This window comes from Gallus gallus, chromosome 8, assembly GCF_016699485.2.
Source record: "Gallus gallus isolate bGalGal1 chromosome 8, bGalGal1.mat.broiler.GRCg7b, whole genome shotgun sequence".
In the NCBI taxonomy this organism is placed as follows: domain Eukaryota; kingdom Metazoa; phylum Chordata; class Aves; order Galliformes; family Phasianidae; genus Gallus; species Gallus gallus.
In genome coordinates, this window is record NC_052539.1 from 23,884,006 (window position 1) to 23,904,264 (window position 20,259).

Genomic DNA, 20,259 nt, shown 5'->3' on the forward strand with positions numbered 1-20,259 from the left:
GCGTGCCCGTTTCTGACAACACGAGTTACCCGCAGCCCCGCTCTGCTGTTACTGCGCTGCACGCCCATTGGCCAAGCAGTCCTCACCTTCATTCCCTCAGCTCTGCACAGCGGTTCTTGATTGCTGGGACCATCCAAACGTGCTCATACAGCTTGATCAAGAGCGTTAAAAAGACACCTCTGTGCATACACGCGACTGGCTGACGTAACACAGCTCACGCAGGCACACCTGGTGGCAACATTTCTCTTTATTTTGCAGTTTGAGGGGGTTTAGATACAACAACTGCACTCCTAGCACTGCACAAAAGCCCATTTCAATACTAGGCCACACACACCCAGAAGTCACAGTAAAGGTTTCTGAAAGCAACAAACAAAATTCTGTTGCACAGGGATCAAGCCTCCAGCACGCTGAGCTCAAACCACATGAAGATAGTTGTATTTTTCTTCAGAAAACTGTGTTTTTTCCCTTAGAACCAATACGTTTTGAGCTGTGACAGAACAAAATTACAAGAGCGAATGCTGGCGCCGTAATGAGGCAACTCACAGTGCGCTGGGCAGGCACTGCACTGCAGTGTCTGGGAACAGAAAGTCTCCTCGATCAGAGGAGTTTATAGGCCTGTGGTAAAGCCATAAAACTGGTCAGGATTTCACCACTGATAACAACACATTTTTTCCACATCCACCTCATTGATGTTTACAGATGCAATTTGCAGTCACCGTTTGGAGCTGGGATGTGCAAACAGCGGTGCAATCATGGACAAAGGCATATGCTACAGTTCTACAGATTCACAAAAGCAGTTCCTTGTATTTCAGAGAAATACAAGCTCTGCACGTGGCCACCGCACACACACGGAGCTCTACACACACACAAAGCTTTATACTTTAGTATGAATATATATTTAGTACAGTCATATTTTAGGTGTTGAAGATTAAAAATTATCCATCCCCTCATAGAATCATGCCACGTCTACAGTGTACCCGACAGGATATCTTGGTTGTTTTTCATTGGCAGCTATCTTTTATTCATCGCTGCTTTCCCCACGCACTTCTTCTAAAATGACACATAGTGGTTGAACCCGAAACCCAAAAGTCTATCCTCACACATGCACCCATCTAGCACAAAATCAAAAAATGGAATCAACAACAAAACGCAGAGAGAAAAATCTACTAATATTGGCAGTCGTACTTTGGCTCCTGCTATTTGTCTGAGACAGTGTTGTTTCTAAGTCTTACATACCACAACTCGCCTCCAGCCAAGCACACAGCAGCCAATTCCTCATCCCCACCATCCTGCAGCTCATCCGCCACCGAGCAGTTGATCAGAGTAGATCCAAACGTAGACATGTGCAACGCTGTGTGATCCTTTTCCTTCATTCCCTGTAACTCACATACTAACACTAGGTGCACTCATCACAATATGTATTCAGTGTTTGTTTTTAAATTATCAGATAATATATATTAAACACTCCAGCACATTAAACATACCAGTTTCCTACAATAGAGACTTCTGCCTTTGGGCTACATGGTAACGCACCACCACAAACAAAGAGAGAAAATGTAGTCAGGAAAGGAGAAGGACATTTCTCAGCAAGAAAGGTCACTAACATGAGCAGTTCTGCTGTGAAGGGGGTGGGTTGTCTGTGAGCCTCACGTTCCTTCCCGAAGTGCCCCTGGAAGGGTCTGACTCTATACTCTCTGACATCTTCTCACAGATTATATCCACAAGACGCTCAAACACCTGCCTTACGTTGATGTTTTCTTTGGCACTAGCTTCAAAATAGTCAAAACCTGTGAGAAAAAAGATAAATTAAAAACAGTAATAATAAGTCAAGATGGATGATATGGAGATGATTTTTAAAATACCATTTTTTTTTTCCAGAATTCACCTTAAGAAAACAAGCTATTGACAATTCTTAGGCTCAGCTGACTCTCACTGTCTCAGAATACTGAGCAAAAATGCATCTAAAATTCACTGTCTCTGCTGACAGCTGGCACTGCTCCCCTCCCAGGAGGGCCTGAGCTCTGCCCCTGCTAGGAGCAGTGTGCTGAACTGCCAAGCTTTTACCTGTGATGTTTTGGGTCTCACACTTGGTCTTTCTAACCCCAAGGGCCTCAAAGATCAACCATCACTTACAGTAGCTGTTGCTTATGTGTACTGGGTTATTATTTTGCCAGCAGCATGAGCTCAAGTATCACACAGCTTACTTTGGAATAAGACATTCATATTTTGGGGGCATCCTGCATCAGTTTCTTTGATTCTGTCACAAAAGAAGGGAAAGAGAAGTCTTAAGTGACAGCCACTGCTTGCACACTGAGTCATCCTTTATGTGGTACAAGTAGGTACTTACCCCATTCTACCCCTTTTTAAAAGTCATGGAATAACAGGAATTGGTGGTGGAAATGTACAGAAGGACATGAGAAATCAGACAACAGAACTATGATATTTGTCTGTCTAACACTGGTTTAGCTTTTGCTGTGGCAGAAGCTGTTTTGATTCAGTTCACATTCAGGCCAATAAATTTCTTAATGTGGTTGGAAAATGATTCCAATGAAGTTAATGCCACTACACAAGCTTAGAGAAAAACACTAAAGGATATCCTTTATGTGAATCATTATGGTGAATGCTAATTGTTTAAGCAGTCAATAGTCAATTAAAGAGATTCCTCCCAGCCAATACACAAGGTAATTTCAGATAATGCTGAATGCAGCTATCATGGTAAATACATAGAAGAGCTGCCTGGTAAAACCAGATACATTTTCCAGCTCTTTTAAAAGACCATTCTGTATGCTGGAAGGCTGCAGAACAGGAGGGATGGGACAACACTTTCCAAGGACACAATTAGCTTTTGTTATCCTTTACAGTGGGACGTGTCCAGCATGAGGACGGGTGAGGGAAGAGCTGGGGATTCTCCAACAGAACAGCATCCTGGTGATGGAGTCTGTTCCTATGGCAACACGTGCACATGCTTCCAAGCATCCCACACATAACAGTTTCAGATTGTAGGTGCCAGATTTGTATCTAAATGTACAGATCAATGATTCTGGAGGGAGGGACAAAAAAAAACATTTGTACTCCATATAGAAGTGGGAATTTCAGCAAAACTCGCTCTTTGATATTATATTGGTGTGGACAATTTTTCAACTACTAACAGTGTAATTACTCTTAGAAGAATGTGGGCACAAATTTGAGAATCTGCAAGAAGGAACCTGGATTATTCATATTTTCAAAAGTACCTTAAATTTCAGTATGTGGAAAAGATATGCAAACTGATGATCTGATCAAGGTCACTCTTTAGTCACCTACACATTGTACACTGTGCTCCCATACCCTCAGTTTAACAACAGGTTTTGCAACCTCCGATTACTACTTAAGAATTGAGAACAGCATAAGAAATTGTGGATTGTGATTATTCCCTTTCAGTCTGGTAAGAATCTATGCTCTTACAAACTAAACAAGGATTTATAGCGTGTCCAATGTAAGGGTCTTCAGAGTTTAACTACAGTCGATTTTACTCTTTACCCTTTTTATCCTACGTCAACAATGCAATGTCATTTTCCTACTGGGGTAGAAAAGTCTAGTACCATTTTAGAACATTCTACTAAACTCTACATTTCTGATTTATAGCTTTTATTCACTGTTTAGTTCTAAAAAGAACCCAAACAAAACAAAAAAAAACTACACCATCTTATTCTATAAAATCAACTTTTGCATTCTTGAAATTACTACACTCTACTTAGAGACCTGCAAATAGGGCTGTGGTTATGATAACTTTCTTCTTTCAGCTGAGCTAATACAAGCTGTTTTCCCCAGATAAACTTTATCTTCCTTATGCTACTATATATTAGCATTGCAGATACAGATAGCATTCAACACCGAAGAAGTAAAATACCAAGCTAGAATACATTGATCATCTTAGTTGTAATGCCACTATAAAAAGTATCATTACTAAAAAGGATTTTTTTTTTAATTGTACAAATCAAAAGGAACACGGCTTGAAGAAATAAAGGAGAAAAACAATAAAAAGAAAAAATGTAACACATACCCAGCTGATCAGCCAGATGTTTCCCTTTCTCCAAAGGAATGATCCTTTCATCCTCCATGTCGCATTTGTTTCCAACCAGGATCACTTGTGCGTTATCCCAGGAGTAAGTCTTGATCTGCGTGGCCCTGCAGCAGGAGGAGAAAGATTGTTTCCTCCCATCAGCCATGCCAAAAGACAATCATACTTTAAATATAAAAATAAATACCATTAAGCACAATATCCATATCCAAAGACTGTGGATTGATCAAAAGACAAATGGACAAGCTTACATATGAAGCAAAATGCAACCAATGTAAACTGCAACCCCGCTCTGTTTCATTATTTGTTAACTTTGTATGACAATAAAGTTCCTTAATACTTTGTGTTTTACAGATCTTTAGATCCAGACAAAAAGCTGAACTGAATGAAATTTAGGGGAAAAAGCATACATCTCCATCAGCTGCTATCTCAGAGGAACAACATCCAACCATACCTTTTACAGTCCTCTCTGGAGAGAACACATAGAACAGACACACAACAATACTTCAGAGCAGGAAAAAAACAATTCTGATTTGCAGCAGCACATTTGCTGCAGAGTTTTAGCAACATCATAAGTTGTGTTTTGAGAGTCAAACACAGATGGAAGCAGAGTCATCTTCGCTTCAACAGGAAAACCATCCTGGAGTCTGAAAGTTGCATAGAAACATGGAAAGAACTGCTAAAGAAAAACAGAAATTTACCTGATTGGGAAAATATGGGCTCAAGGTAATGTTCTGTAAGCTAACATTTGAACCCAGCTGGATTAAGTGATACCTGAAGCAGCAAACAGCAGCTGCAGTGACAGCCTGCACACATCTGACAAATGCTAACATCAATAACAGAGGGATCAAGCGTGTGGGAGTTGAAGCAGGAGCACTGAGATGAACTTGAGCCACAGAGAGCTTCAGAGGCTTTATGTGCTGAAACTGGAGTGGAGCTGGCTGTGAACCTCAGGAGTCTGACCTTATGCTTAGCCTCTTCACAGTTTTTCTATGTCAAAATAAAATACAGATATTTTTATAATGAGGGGCCAGTATCTTCTCACCATCCTCAGTGAGTTGTCACAGAGATTGCAGCAGAACAGTATTAACCTGGTAGCATTAGTTTTCATCCATTTTTCAGGCCGGCCCTGCCTATTTTATCTTCACCATTACCTTATTGCTATGCAGGAAAAGGGTACTCACTACAAACACAATTCTGGCTCCTTCACTTTCACCCTGCTGAGTGTCCCCATGTAGACAAGTCCAGTGAGAGCTATATGACAAGTTTATGCGGTGTCCTGTGCTTTTTCAAGGCACATCACAGAAGGGGATGACTTCAGAAATCAGCCAAAAGCCCAGAAAGATGGGATTGCCCCATTCTCACTCTGTAGACAACTGGGAGAATGTAAGTTATCGCCAGGCTCCTCTTCTATTCCTATTCCTCTCTCTGGATTGGTTTCAGCCTTCGAGGGGGTCACATGAAGGCACGCTGCCAAATCTTGGCTATCTAAATGGAATTACTTGGAAAATGAAAAAGAGGAAAAAAGCATGAAGGAGCTCCCACTGAAACTCGTCACTCTCCATTTGTAAAAGTTAGTGAAAATCTTCTCTCTCCCAACACTGACATTTACAGTTATTGGGAATAATAATGGGGAATAATAATGACCATAATAATAATAAATACTTTTACAAAGTAGAATGTCCAAACAGTCCTGATCCCTACCCAAAGATAGAGCAGCAAACTTTTGGGAGCTTTCAGAAAGAGTTATTTAAAAAAATACAAAAAACCTTATGCAATTGATCTGTTTGAACAGCTATCAGGGCAGTTCATCAGTTCAGTATACAAATTGGGAAAAATATCTGTGACACAACAATAATGTTATGCCTTATTTGTGCTGAATTCTCCAAGTTAACGATGAAGCATGATTTTTAAAATTCATGCTTAGAAGAAAAATAGTCTCAGGTTCACAGCATCAACAACCTAATTTGGAGGCCAGCCTTAAGGATAAATAAAGCTGGTCATTTGTGAACCCAGTTGTCACTTAAATCTAAGTTAAATGTAACCAATTTTTCCTTCCCTTCTATGAAATTGCCTAGATTGTCCAAATCATATTCTACCTCTCACACAGTTTCAAATGAGGTATAATACACTGATTTATCTACACACAAAACTATCAAGGCAATGTCAAAGAATAACTGGCAGAGGAGACTGTTAAGAAGTCTGGGAACTGAACTGGAAGCCATAAGAGCTCATTTAACCCTTTCACCCTACAGAAAAGACATGTTATTCACGTGAATGCAGATCTCATGTTTATACACATCAAGAGCTTGTCTAAATGCCTGATGTAGGTATGACCTTTCTTATTTAGGAAAAAAGAGTACCCTTAGGAAAAAAGATTACCTTTTGTTCAGATAGAGAATTTCTGTAGTGACACAAAGGAAACTCAAATCCTCTACAACGTGCATTCTTACGAAGGGCATAGGAAAAGATCACCTAAAGAAATTCTGAGGCAGTTAGAACAGTCACTGCCAAGGAGCCAGAGACAGGAGGTTAAGTACACTATGTCCATATAAAGTAAGTTTTAGAGATGTTGGAGTTTCATGATAAGGCCTGTAGAATAATCAAGCTAGCAAACACAATATATGATGGCAGCGTACTAGCTAGAGGGTGATTATAAGCTCTAAGATACCAGAGAGGTTTACAATGGAAAAGATCTCTCTTTGGCTGAGAGCTAACTACACACAAGTCCACCTTCCTGTAATTTCAGTGTAAGGATGAATTTTGGGATCTCTACGCACCCTGGGAACTCAACAGAAGCTAAAAGTTTGTCATGGGCAAGAGCTTACTTGGAGCACTAGGTCTCAGATTCAGCTGTTCATGCTTCTGGCTTGCTTTTTGTAGAGAGCTGTGCAGGAAGAGATGGTACAAGATCCTGGTCTAGTATTACATATGAAGGTTGGTTGCTCTGCATGTGGCAGGGAGGTTGGAGCTTGATGATCCTTGAGGTCCCTTCCAACCCAAGCCATTCTATGATTCTATGATAAGAGAAAGCAGTGAGATGAGCTGAGACTCATGCTGGCAGCCTGCTTATATCTTAATAAACCAGAATCACTGAGCAGCAGTAGGCAGGGCACCAGCAAGAAGGAACAAGCTTTAGACTGGAGAACGTCCTATTGAAAAATACACAGATGACTATTGAAACTGTGCCTGTACACTCTCACCCCTGGCTAATTTCAAAACACACTTGGTTAAATCACTGTAGAATTGCATAAAGAAAACCTAAGGGAAGTTCAGAAAAGATATTTATTTTATCTCTTCTATCTGAGAATTCTGAGAATACAGTGCCATTATTTTTTTTTTATATTCCATTCCTATTTTATACCCAATTTCCACATAAATAAAGTTCTAATATATTAGCTCCAACTTCTTTTTACATATCTGTCAAGCTGGCCATTATACATGCATGGATGTGGGCAGCTGAGTTTAAATTATCCTTTTATTAAATTTTGTATTGAAAATATTTGAATACAAAGATTCTTTAAGTAGAAGTTCTTTTTACTTATAAAAGCTTAAATCTTTCCTCATTATTTCCAAGTATATTCACTGATTTCACAAAACCAAATTAACTTGAATCAGATGAAGGCATGTCACCTAATGGGAAAATGCTTAGTAATTATTTGAGGGGGAGGCTGTTTTTTGTTTGTCCTTTAATTTACAGAAAGACATTTTCATGGTATGAGGACATTCAATGGGCTTCATTCTGTTGCTCACTACGTAGGTCTCATCTGTAGCCTATCCAGTCTTTTTGTGCCAGGGAGATGCTCCAATTCCATCCTCATATGCCACTTCAGAAGTAAGAGGCTCCTCTTAACAGGTTTCATTCATGTTAACTGAATACTGTTCATTTATTCTCAGTGATAAAAAAAGTCAGTCACTCTGCTGTGTTGCACTGTATTTATCACAAAATGTTTAACTTCAGAGAATTCTTTATTTACTGTAGCCGGAAACAAAAAAAACTGCATCGCCAGCCAGCTGGAACAACAAGGCAGAAAAGATATATAGGACTAATTGCTGTAATTTCTGGAAACTTGCAGGATGTAAAAAATACTGGGATGAGCTCTATAGGCAGCTTATGCACGTATTCCAGGTGGATGCTCGACCTAATCTCAGTGACTGTTTACGTATGGTCTTAGCATGGCTTGCTGCAGCCTCACCTAAACCTCCCTGCAAGCAGAGGCTGCCAAACAGAAGCACTGCAGAAGTGCTACAGCTTGCTTTTATCACCAGGCATGCTGCTACCTTGCACATTTGACCTTACAGTCCATCAGGCTCATGGAGAGAAAGGCTCTGGGCTAAAGCGTCTTGTTCCACTCCAGTAGCAGACACCTTCATTTTCCAGAGACTGTACAGTTCCTGACTGAAGACTGGATCCATTGCAATGGCTTTGGCTTATTTTTGTCTGTTTGTTTGAAATATTAACCGCATCACCAAGCTCAGTGGAAAACAGAAAAAAGAAACCTACATATTTATATACCTACATATTTACATCCTACATATTTACTATGCTAGCAAGTATGCCAGGGGCTGGATACAGTAGCACCAACAGAAGACAAAAGCCTGCATTTGCATTTCCAGCCCCTTCAGAAGTTTAGAAAACAACTTTGTAGACTGGGGAAAAAAAAAATCTCTTAGCTGCATCACCACTAGAGGACTCTGCTGGCTTTGCTACAGTCCTTAGTTCTTTTGTGGACAAGATTCAGAAAGGAAACGGGCTACCACAGGCTGATTTTATCCACACCCCATCCACTTGGGCTCAGAATCTTCAAGCTCACGGCTGAAGAGATTCCTGACATGACAAGTAAAAAATCACCAGCGATGGTTCACCTCTGTCCTTTTGCTGGAAAGTTCCTCTTAGCAAAGTTCCTACTACAGCCCCTGTGGCACAGGGAGATAGCCAAGTAGGCAAAGCTGACCTTTTCTTACACTGCTGCACCATTGCTTTTGATGGAACAGACGTTAGATCATTTCAGTACAAAGCTTCAGGTTAAACTTCACCTGAAGTTTAAAATAGTAGCTCACAGCAGAAGCACACAGATTGAAATTTAGCACTTTTTTTTTTTCCATTTAACTGAAATAGAGAATATGTATAAAAAGACTGACATTTGTATGAGCTTTGCCCATCTCAAAACTCTGCAGAAACAACACCTTAATCCTCTGTACCTATATACTTCACAGATGTGAAAAATAGGCAGGAGGAACACAATTTGAAAGTTAGAGACACACAAGATAAACATGGCTTAAACTTGGATTTGATAAACAAAATTCAAAACCAAAATCCCCCTTTAAGTTGGCGGATTTTTAGACATTAGTACTGCAGCCAGTGACCTTGTGCTGTCTTTTGCTTCTACGCTGTGTATTTATTTCCAAGATGTGCTAAGTTAGTTTCTTTAAAAGAGCACTACTTACAACTACTGCAGTTCACCTTCTGCAACATGGTGTCTTGATACTGGACATAAGGTGAAAGCGTAAACTACCTATTTAGATGTGATGATCATCAGCAGCTGCTTGGGTGGACAATAAGAACGAATAGCAAGCAACCTCAGAACAAGGCCAAGTTACTAGAAACATCTAACTATGTTATTTTGGATGAGTTACAACCTCGCTCTGATGATATAGGAAAGATGTTCAATAAAAATGAAGACTGAGCTAGATGCTAAAAGCCAGAGCCAGGCAAGGAAATTTTAAATCACCTATCTGCTGCCATCACATACTCCTTGGAGGTCACTGAGATCACTGCAAATTCATCTGTCAGACTTAAGAGATTCCATTAACCTCTGTGCTACCTTTCTTTGCATACTCACCATACCTATCTGCAGTATAAAGCAACAGGGTAGCAAACAGCAATGACTGCAGGATACCTGAGATCACCTAAGTCTCCCCTACCAACATGATAGTCATAACAAGAATTGATGTTCCAATGTCAGTGCTCAACACTGAAAAGTCAGAGATATGATCTGGTTTCTTTGCAGTTCTTTACACCAGGGATACATCCTCCCCACCACCCAGCTCTGAATAGACTCCAGCTGTAGGCATGTGTGAAGGAATTCACAATTTATGCCACAGAGATCATTTTCAGAGCTGGACCAATGTGGGAGTGGTGCCTTGGAGTCCCTTTGAGAGGATGCCATGGCAGAACCAGCGCTCCAGCAATAGGGTCCAGTCTTCCACTCACCTGTGCTCTGTTTACAGCTTCTACCTTGCAGAAACTCGAATGTTTTCACCCTTTCACAACACTGAAAAGAGAACATCTCCCAGCAACTACCAACATGGGGTCTGCAAGCTCTGGCACGAAGAGAACTGGACAAAAACAAACAAACAAGCCTAACAACAGCAATAAATTCTTTCCTACCAGTCCTGCACTGCATTGAAGGAGTCTTCACTGGTGATGTCATACATGAGGATGAAGCCCATGGCCCCTCGGTAGTAGGCTGTAGTGATGGTCCGGTACCTTTCTTGTCCAGCTGTATCCTGGAAAAGAACAGAATACTCAGGCTTTGAGACTCCACTTCTCAGAAATAGAAGCTGCAGTTAGGTCCAGTATCTAAAATAAGGCAATCACTTTTTATTATTTTGTGTTTAAAAGTTCTCATTTGTTCTCACTGAAATAAGCTTTACTTACATTTTAGCATTAATTGGGCTTTTGCATCAATGATGATCTGTTAAATGCGTTTTGACACATGTACTATTAAAAAAAATAACCAAAGATGTCAACCCCTTAATTGCTCTTCTCTGCCTCAGCCTCAGTGCAATAATAGAATGTTCACAGAGTTCACTGAAAGCTGAGGCTTCAAAGCAGAGGCAATGGAAAATCATCCAGCCCTGTACCCAGCAAAAGACATAAATGTGCTGCAGTTTAGTGTCATGGTTAGAAATATGTCATTGAGATGGATCCTGTGGGTGATTCAGTTCTAACCTGAGGTTAGAGACAGCAATTAAAAACTTGATGCAGTTAGAATTATTCTACAAGGTGAATTTAACATGGACAGTCCCAATCAAAGTGGCTGAAGCATGCATACTAATTTCAGATTTGTTAAGTCGTCTTCTTCAGCTTAATTCTCTTCAGTGCTGAAGACTACCTTTACCTGGTGTGTTCACTTCTGTGTTCAGCTTGACAGCGCAAAGGTGGAACCCTGGCTCTGGCACATACAATAGAAGCACTTCGAAAGACTTGAGACAGCTGGAAAATATGTCACCTACCATCTGTTGGATGCCAACAACATTTATTCCTTGAAAACTGGGGAACATTGCTACATCAGATCAGCAGTCCTGTAACCACTCCACTCCCTCTGGACCTGCCTACTGAGCCATGGACAGAAGGTGTATGCTTAAAGAAGCTCTCTTTTAGGAAATATCTGTATCACCTGAACAAAATATTTGTTCAGCACTCTTTCAGGAGTACAGGGTCAGTTTCTGGTTACACACACCACAATGCAGGGAAAATACATGAGTGGGAGATCCAGCTTGAAAATTCTACTGCCTGTAGGCCCCACAAATGCAGCTTTGCTTCTGCTGCGTGCAAGAGACAGCATTGGCCCTTCCAGAACGTGCACAGAGAAGCATGTGAAAAGGGAAATCAGCCACAGACACTTGTTGCTCTGCACCAGCACATCACAGAGGCACTGTAGGAGGAAGGTGCTTGTAAATAAGCTCCCTGCAGCTCACTTAAAAGGCTCTGCCTATTGCTGCCATGAGACTATCCACAGCTGTAGCACAAAGTGAATTTCCCAGGGGAGAGCATGCAGCAGGAATTTTGCTGCACCGTCACCACACTTAAGAGACTTTCTGCTGAAACTGGCACATTTATTTCAGGACGGGGTAGCCCACTGGCTGATCACAGTGAGCCTTCGTGTAATGGCTACAGAATATTTCTCTGATCCTCTCCTGACAAGAAGTACCAGAGTGAGGTGGACATCCCCTTGTAGCCCGAGCGATCATTTCTTCTCCTGCCACTGACAAACCCACTGCAGAGCTCTTCTGCTCACCGACACCACATCCCCATTTTTGCTGCTGCTACCAGCTGTGCCACCTGCCTCCTGGCTGTACTTCTTAAAGCGAGAAAGGTCTCAGCAACAATATTATCATTCTGTTTGTTCAGAGACATGATAGCCGCTTTATTTTAGCCTGATTTCCTGAGGACACAAAGATCATAAAATCATTGGTCTCCATAGCACATGTGTGTACACCTGTGTTAGCTCTGGGAACTACTAATGACTGCTGATCAGATTTGACCAAGGAGTGGTCACAAAGGTATGCTCTTACAGGTGTTATGGAAATTGGTGAAGTGGAGAAGAGAGACACAAAGCACATTCCTGGTGGGGGAAAAAGCCCTGACACTTATCATTTCAAACAGAAAAGGATGTGCAGGAGAGGCTTTCTCCAAGCCTCCTTAGGAAGCAGACCTAGGGAGAAACGGCCTCTCTCTTGAGCAGAAAGATCTAAATCAGTACAAGTAACTGTCTCAGATACTGCAATCTACAAAAAGAAACAAACCCACAGGTAGTCAAGCTTCCTTAATTCACACACTCATGGAGTTATTGTTTTATACCTCCATTACCTGGTTCTATCTCCCAAATCTCATCCTCTATTTCCTGTTTGAATAACACTCTTTTTGGCTTGGGGCATGAGGCTGTGATCAAGTAGTGAACAACCACAAGCAGCACCGTCTGTCTATACAGAATTACCTGGAAAGAAACTGATTTTGACAACAGCTGGGAGCAAGGATCCGGCCCTGAGGAGGAGTGAGCAGCCACAGGGGAGGCTTAGCATGGCTTCAAAGACATGCACTAGCACAAACTGAGCGCCTGGGTTCGCACTTTGTGTTCAGGCTGTGGTACTGCCTTCAGACTGAAATATGGCAATTCTAGATTGCTGGTTGGAGCATTCTGCCTGCGTGTAGCTGTGGGCCCTGCTTTATACCTCAGGGAGGGGCAGGGACACAGCTGCAGGTGGGACTGGCTTAATTTTCCTGATTCACATCATGGTTTAACACTATCTTCACGAGAACTGCCCTCCTTCCCCAGAACACATACATTTTTCAACATAAGTGAGAGAAAATAAACTGCAAAATCTGAGCTCCATTTCTTCAGCTTGGACCAGCTGTCCTTATATCAGTTTAAAATACCACAAACCATAGTTAATTAGGTGTGTCAGTTCCATGTACAAGACATTTATCCAACGAAGGAGATATGTAGCTGGCACAGATTGCTTCCCTCGCCCCAAAGTTGTTAGCAACATTTCCAGGTAGATTTCCACAACTCATTAGAAGACAGGAGAAGCAGGCAGCCGAGGCGCTGGCAGGGATCAGCAGAAAGCCAGGGCAGCACTAATTAACAGTGCAGCCAAACACCTGGGAAGAATAGCATGAGCCTTCAGCAGCCAGAAGCCTGCTTGGCTCTCCCCAAGGAGGAATCAGATAGCTTGGTTATAACCAACATAAATGGTCTCTGCGAGGTATATTTACACTAATATGCTAACAAGTCTGCCCCTCCATAGCTTACATGTGCGCCTGTCCTTGACACAAACAATTAAAACAACCTACAGAACCATTAGTTGGTAGCTTGAAGCAAAAATATGAAGGTTTTGCATTAATTAGCAATCAAGTTTCAGGGTTTAATCATAGGAAGAAGTACCTGAATGCATTCACATTATGTGTGGATGCACTCTACTCACAAGGTTCACCACCTGAACATTCACAGGAGCACAACCAGCTTCTTGTTATTTACCTGGCTGCCTCAACAGCAGCACTGAGGTCCTCACGCAGGAGCACACTTGAGGTTTTAAATCACAACAGACATCCTTTGCTGCTGCTCTGAAAGATAAGAATCCCTACCACTGTTCAAGTGCAGATTTCCAGCCACAAATTCTTTTCTTCAAAGCAAAATGTCACCAAAACTTGTTTCTCATACCCGAGTTAATCCCCTCAGCACCATGACTTTTCCAGCAGTGTACGTGACCAACATTCTTCATAATAAATAAACAATTTTTTTTTCCGAAGGATTATGTTTTTGTTACTTGTTGTTTTTAAAGGAGAGTAACACAGAAGAAAAAAAAAGTCACCTGTTGTCCAGCTGGATGGCAGCAGCAATGACAAACAGCACACATGGCACTCCACTGCTGCCATGAACCTGCACCCTCCTTGCTTAGGCTGCTAAGAGACTCAGAATGGAGGCTTCATCAGCCCCAGTAACCAGCACTGGGAAAAGCCCATCTTGATAGCAGGAGGCTGCTTGTTGTGCACCTTGTGTTCAGCCATCACACCTCCTGCAAGTTACGTGAATACACTCACACGCTTCCTTTGCAAAAGCAGATTTTTGACTGGAAGCCACCACACACCAATTAATTAGACACTGTAGACTGGAAAGGGGAAAAAAAACACACCGAAAAGCACATGGGTGAGTGAACAGTGACCTCTGGCAGACTAGTATGTGACATTAATGAGAAAATGCTAACATGGAGCTTACTGTTCCTGCTGGCAGCTAGAAATAGGAACAAACAGGCAAGCAAAATGAGTCACTGGTTAAGACACGGAAAAGATGCGATGTCATGAAAAGCCTGTGAAGTTTCAAATGCTGCCAGGAGCAAAATAACACCTGGTTCCTTCAGAGCTCAGCACTGATTGAAATGCTCCATTTCAACAGATTGTATTGAGCATTTTTCCTTTCTTGTTATTGAGTGCTCCCGTTGCTGAAGAGTCACTGGAACCTACCCAGGTGCACCCAGATACCTTGAGAGCCAGCTCCACGTGAGCAGCATTAGTCACATGCAGCAAAACATTTCTGGTGGGAAAAAAGAAGGAAAACACACACAATAAAACCATCTTGTCTTTCATAGAAGAGGTTCTACCCCTGCAAAGTGTTTTTTAAACATTTTCCTATCTTTGCCCAACTTCCACTTCTCTAACTGCAAATAAACAATTTGAGACTGCAGCGAAGTCCAAATACGTTGCATCCCTTGATAGACCATCCAGTCATGGTAAGTAATAAAACCATCACCGCAAAGACAAATTAAAAATAGAGTCTGATCAAATGCAATTTTATATAAAAAGTTTGCCAGTTTTGCAAGACCTTTTCAGTTCTTCCACATATACTCTTGAATTATCTTAGCCAACCATTATAAGAACAGCTGTACAACACAGAGACGTCTGAGCAATGTCAGCCACTACAAACAGCATTAATTTGCTGGAGTTGTTGAGAAACAGATAAATTAATCACAGAAGCAGTACTATGCTACTGTCAATAAGCAAGCCTGAGCATTCTAGATGTACAGTGCTGCAATGCACCGGACAGATGTGTGCTATCACTGTGTGGGTCATAATGGTGGTCTCCTAACCAATGGACATAAACAACACAAAGGAAGATCTCAATACGTTATAAATCAACTGCCAAAAGAACAAATGCAAAATTCGTGAGGAGCAAGTTAAGTGATGTGTGGTACAGATCTGGCTAAATTCAGTAATCTGGTTCTTTGATCTGGAAACTAACAAGAACAGGTGAAGGGAATTAGCGTTATCGAGCTATCAGTCACCCTCCCCCTCAAACACAGGCAAGCAACACAGCAAATCCCAGCTAGGAGAGCAGCAGAATGAGACCCAGACTTCCTGGAGCCTATTTCTAGGTGATCAAATGTCATGGTAACCAGCAAGAGAGGCAGCAACTGCTCAGGTCTGTGCAGCTGGGCAGCAGCTCCTACAGCACTCAGCACTGCCCGGCTGCATCCTCTGCTGCTCGACTCCAGGCAAGTCCTTCAGTTAACTCATTTACAAAGCAAATATGTATGTCCAAAGGTGTTCATGAAGCTTCAAGACTATATGCCTGGAGACCTGATTGTATTCCTAATTGTAAGGAAACTTAGTTTAGTATTCTGCTGCAAACATCACTCCTTGGAAACGTTCCTGACAACAAAAGATGTCAGTGTATTTAGTAGTAGACTGGGGCTAAATCTGGGCCTCATACTCCACAACCCTCCCCATGCATATTCTGTTATAGGGGGTCAATTATAAGACGAATACTTAGAAATTTTGGGCAACTTGCTGCAGGTTGCCCTGCTTATGCAGTGGGATTGGTCTGGGTGACGTCCAGAGGTCCCTTCCAGCCTCAGCCATTCTGTGATTTGGGGATGCTCACTGTTTCCCATTCTCCCTGTTATTGGGTCTTCAACATGACAGGACCTGAGGTAAAGTGCCCCCACACAGACAGCCACATCACTCCTTTCTTTGGGCATGTACCACAGGTAATGTGCCCAGAGACAGCACAATGCCCACCCAAGCACTTAGGGGAATCATTTCCATTTCTTTGAAAGTTATTCTCAAAGGCATTTGTACCAAGAATAGAGCAATACTACCAATGCTTACGACTTTGTCCACATGATGATCTTTCTGAAGCCTCAATTCGGGTGAGCATTAAACTATAAAAACATTGAAAGTTTTAGCATGCAGGAAGGTGGAATAAAAGCTTAAAGACAACAAAACTCAAAAGCAGTCTGAAGCTCATAAACCAGAAAGTAAATCAGAAGGAACAAAGAGTATCATCTCATTTCAGTGGAGCTTAAACTACATAATGTTGGAATGTAACAGTTACACGAATCCTTCTAGCTCATATGTTTATATTTGATTTCAAAAAGCAATGCAATAAATCTGACGCAGCTCTCATTGGTGAAATGAAGTTTTTGCTTAAATTCACAAAAACCTCATGAAAACCAATCAAATGGAATTTGAAACTTTCCAAGTGAGCTCACAGCTCTGCTGAGAACAGAAAGAAAATTTCATTTGAAGAGCTGCTATTTTGGAGTAGTTGCAAGCATCTTAAAATAGATGCTTAGAATTCAAGTGCTTTATGAACCACAACAGTATGCACACGATGATGCTCAGTAATAACAAAAGACAAAGAGGATCTGCTACTATTTACCATAACATTTTCTATTTTAACTACACAGCCCAGATGTGGCTCTGCTGCACTCCTGAGGCAGCTCAGTCAGCAGCTGAGAGCTCCCTGTGGGGCTGCCATATGCTTACAGTGCCACTGAGTTTCTCAGTATCATGTCTTTCCAGGATATTTCATGTTCATCCACCTTTGTGCTTGATGCTGTCTCCTCCTTTCCAGTTGGAAAGAGGATCGCAAGCAGATGCTTCTCGACATCTTGAGCTTCTCTGTTTGACATTTCTATAGCACACCAATCACCTCTATGGCTCATCTCCACAACGCCTCCCCATCCTCTCCAGGCTACCTGCTGCTTCCCAGTAAAGCTGAAGTTGGACAGATGCTGCTGGGCACACCTTACATTGCTTTTGAGTATTAACATCTGGAAAATAAGCACCGACAGATGTTCGCACCAGTGTGAATCTCACACATTTGAAGCCAACAAATACTGAACAAACACTAATAAGAAAAATACTGGTGGGGAACTATACCACATTTCTAATGATTTATTAAGCAATGCAAGGCATAAAAAGCTACAGACCATTTCAAACCCGATTTGCTGTATGCAAGTGGAAAAGGTCAAAGAATTGTCACCCTAGCAGGAAAAATACTGGCTGCAGGGGAGGATTTTGGTTTGCTCTAGCAGCATTGTTTATGTTTTTTAGAGGACTTGAGCTAGCTTCTCCTGAAGTCAAAAGAATTACTTTTATCAGGGGCAAACCCACGGGGCAAAGAAAAGCTCCATGGACTGCTGCTTTAGCACACAGTGTGCTTTCCTGCTCTTCTTTGCAGCGAGCTATGGGGCTGCATGCCTGTAGGTCCCACTGTCCCAGCAAAGCCCTGCAGCAGGACCTTGGTCAGGCTCTGGAGCACAGCCTGCTCTGCTCAGTACAGATAGAGGAAGATGTGTATGGTGATTGAACTTTAGTGTAACATAAACCCTGAATTGCCAGCTGCTGGCTGTATCATTCCCCATTATATTTACCAATTTTTTGTCAATATAACTTCCTAAAATAGGAAAACTGCACAGCACCACCCCAAACAAGCAAAGGTCTATCAGCAAATCTGTAACTGAAGCGTCAGGCACAATACAAGCACACACAGATGCCTAAGCATTGTGCTGTTTCCTAAATCACCCAGACTGCCTGCCAGTAGAAAACTGACAACAGACTTTCTGGACCAGTGGCTTGGTTCAACACAGGGCAATTCTACACTCCATTACCATCACAGCTTTTAAACACCTCTCAGCGCAGGAATGAATTTGTTCTGTTGCACTGAGGGGAAAAAAAAAGAAAAAAATAGTATTTATCAGATGAAGCCAACTTCCTTAGTGAGAACTTAACCTCTGGGCAGTAAGAGCCCCTCTGCTTTTACGTGTAGCCAACTGATTTGCCTAGAAGAAGTGCAACAAGCTGATTTTTCCTGAAGAATACAAGTTATTTACTACAACAGAGAAGAAAAGTAGAGCCTTAGGGCTTGTTCCTGGTCCCACCTGAGTCCACAGTCACTCTCCTTGACTCAAAGGGTGCAGAAGCAAACTTTGGGGCAAAGCGTAACTTTGAAGTGAGCAGATTTAGATATGCCAAGGTGCTGAAATGTCTTTAGCACAAAGAGAATGTGACTTCAGCAATCTAACTGCCTCAAAATGTGATGAAACTGCATGTCACAACACAGCACATTTTCCCCTCCCTTTTTTTTTTTTTTGCCTTACTTTGATGTCAAAGAATTAAAACACATCTCAGTTTTGGATGCTCTAGAGCAGCAGAAGCTTTGGTTTTAGCTCTCTTGATCTTACCCTGATGCTTTATACCATGATTCAAGCAGTGACAGGATCCAGTCTTTTTTACTGGCTTCCCAAGAGACCAGAATTAGTTTCCATTTCACTGGTATACTGGGGCATGAACCTTAAACATCATTCCCAAAGAGAGCCCAGAGAACTAGAAGTGTCCTAGATCCTGGTTATCTCCAGCAAGCGAGGTACAAATAGACATGCTGCAGAATTTCAATCACAGTGTGTACACTTCTGGGAGTCAAATAGTCAGATGATAAATATTAGATGATAAAGAACAGACACCTCAGTTCTAATCTCAGTGTCCTTCCACCTCACTAATGAAATCATACCAAACAGCACTGCATTCATTAGGATAGTTGTATCAACAGATAGCGTTATATAAAATTTCTTAAATAAGATCAGGCAATGTTCTGGCACATGTTTATTTTATTTTAATTAATAAACAGACTGGCTGGAATGAGATGTAAACATAACCAACCTCCACATATGCCCTATCTTCCAGAACAGCTTATTGACAAGACCTGTGTGTGCAATCTCCATCCACGCTTGCTTCAGCAATATGTTCACTGCTTCGCCACTCTGAAAATGGAAGAGGCCACATTTTTTGTGTGAAAGAAGAAAAACTGCAAATATCACAGGAGCATTTGGCAGATGAGGAGCTCATCACTGTGCCCATGAAAGAAAATGGAAGGAATCATAGTAGAAATACTACAGTACAACTTTCTATAGGGAATGGGATCTGCTGCAGAGATTGCACCTCTGGGAAGGAAACATCTCATTAAAGAAAGAAAGAAGAAAGTATGTTGTTGTTGTAGCATCCTCCCGAGCTTTTCCATTTTGTCAATTTGTGACATAATCTGAATTTTGAGCAATTCCATAGTATAGTAATGTAGAAGTAAAGTATAGTAATGCACAGACTGAGAATTACAACCACACTGTCACCACCTCTACATCTACACAGTTGTTGAAAAGCTGTTTGTTCATTTGTCATTCTCAGAATTCAGGAGCAAATTACGGAAATATAATTAATGAAATTATCTAAAGAAAACAGGAAGTCGATTACAGGCTTCACATTGTGTCTCAATTAGACTGAGCTTAGATCACAATTTAAGTGTCAAGACGATTGTTAAAACAAAGAAAATGAACAAATAAAGAAAAAAAAATCAACCAGGCACAGTGATAATGTTCCTAAGTAGCACCTTTGCCTTACTGAAAGTATTGGAAAGCTTCAATAGCAATGCAGTTGAGCATCAGAATTTTCAAACACACACTATTATAATAAAAGGAAAGAAGAAATTCAAAAGCAATGTGTTATATTAACTTGATACGCTACGGTAAATAGTTTTGCAGTTTTGTGAGAAAGATTATAAAGAACATGAGTTACCATGGTACCATTGTTCCTCCCAGCTTCATGTTTTCAACACAAAGTGAATACATTAAAGGTAATGCGG

The 20,259-nt window shown here is 41.4% G+C and overlaps 1 protein-coding gene across 5 annotated transcripts in view; it reads right to left on the bottom strand.

Annotated features, from left to right (window-relative positions):
* Positions 1-229: 229 nt before the first annotated feature.
* RAB3B (RAB3B, member RAS oncogene family) overlaps positions 230-20,259 on the bottom strand; it is a 47,177-nt gene continuing 27,147 nt past the window's right edge. For all 5 annotated transcript variants that reach the window (XM_422470.8, XM_004936788.5, XM_015291222.4 and 2 more), the window contains 3 exons: positions 10,452-10,570; positions 4,043-4,167; positions 230-1,787 (listed from right to left, as the gene is read on the bottom strand). In XM_422470.8, the coding sequence (XP_422470.2) occupies positions 1,600-1,787; positions 4,043-4,167; positions 10,452-10,570 (432 nt within the window). In that variant the 3' untranslated portion in view covers positions 230-1,599. The remainder of the gene's footprint in view (positions 1,788-4,042; positions 4,168-10,451; positions 10,571-20,259) is intronic.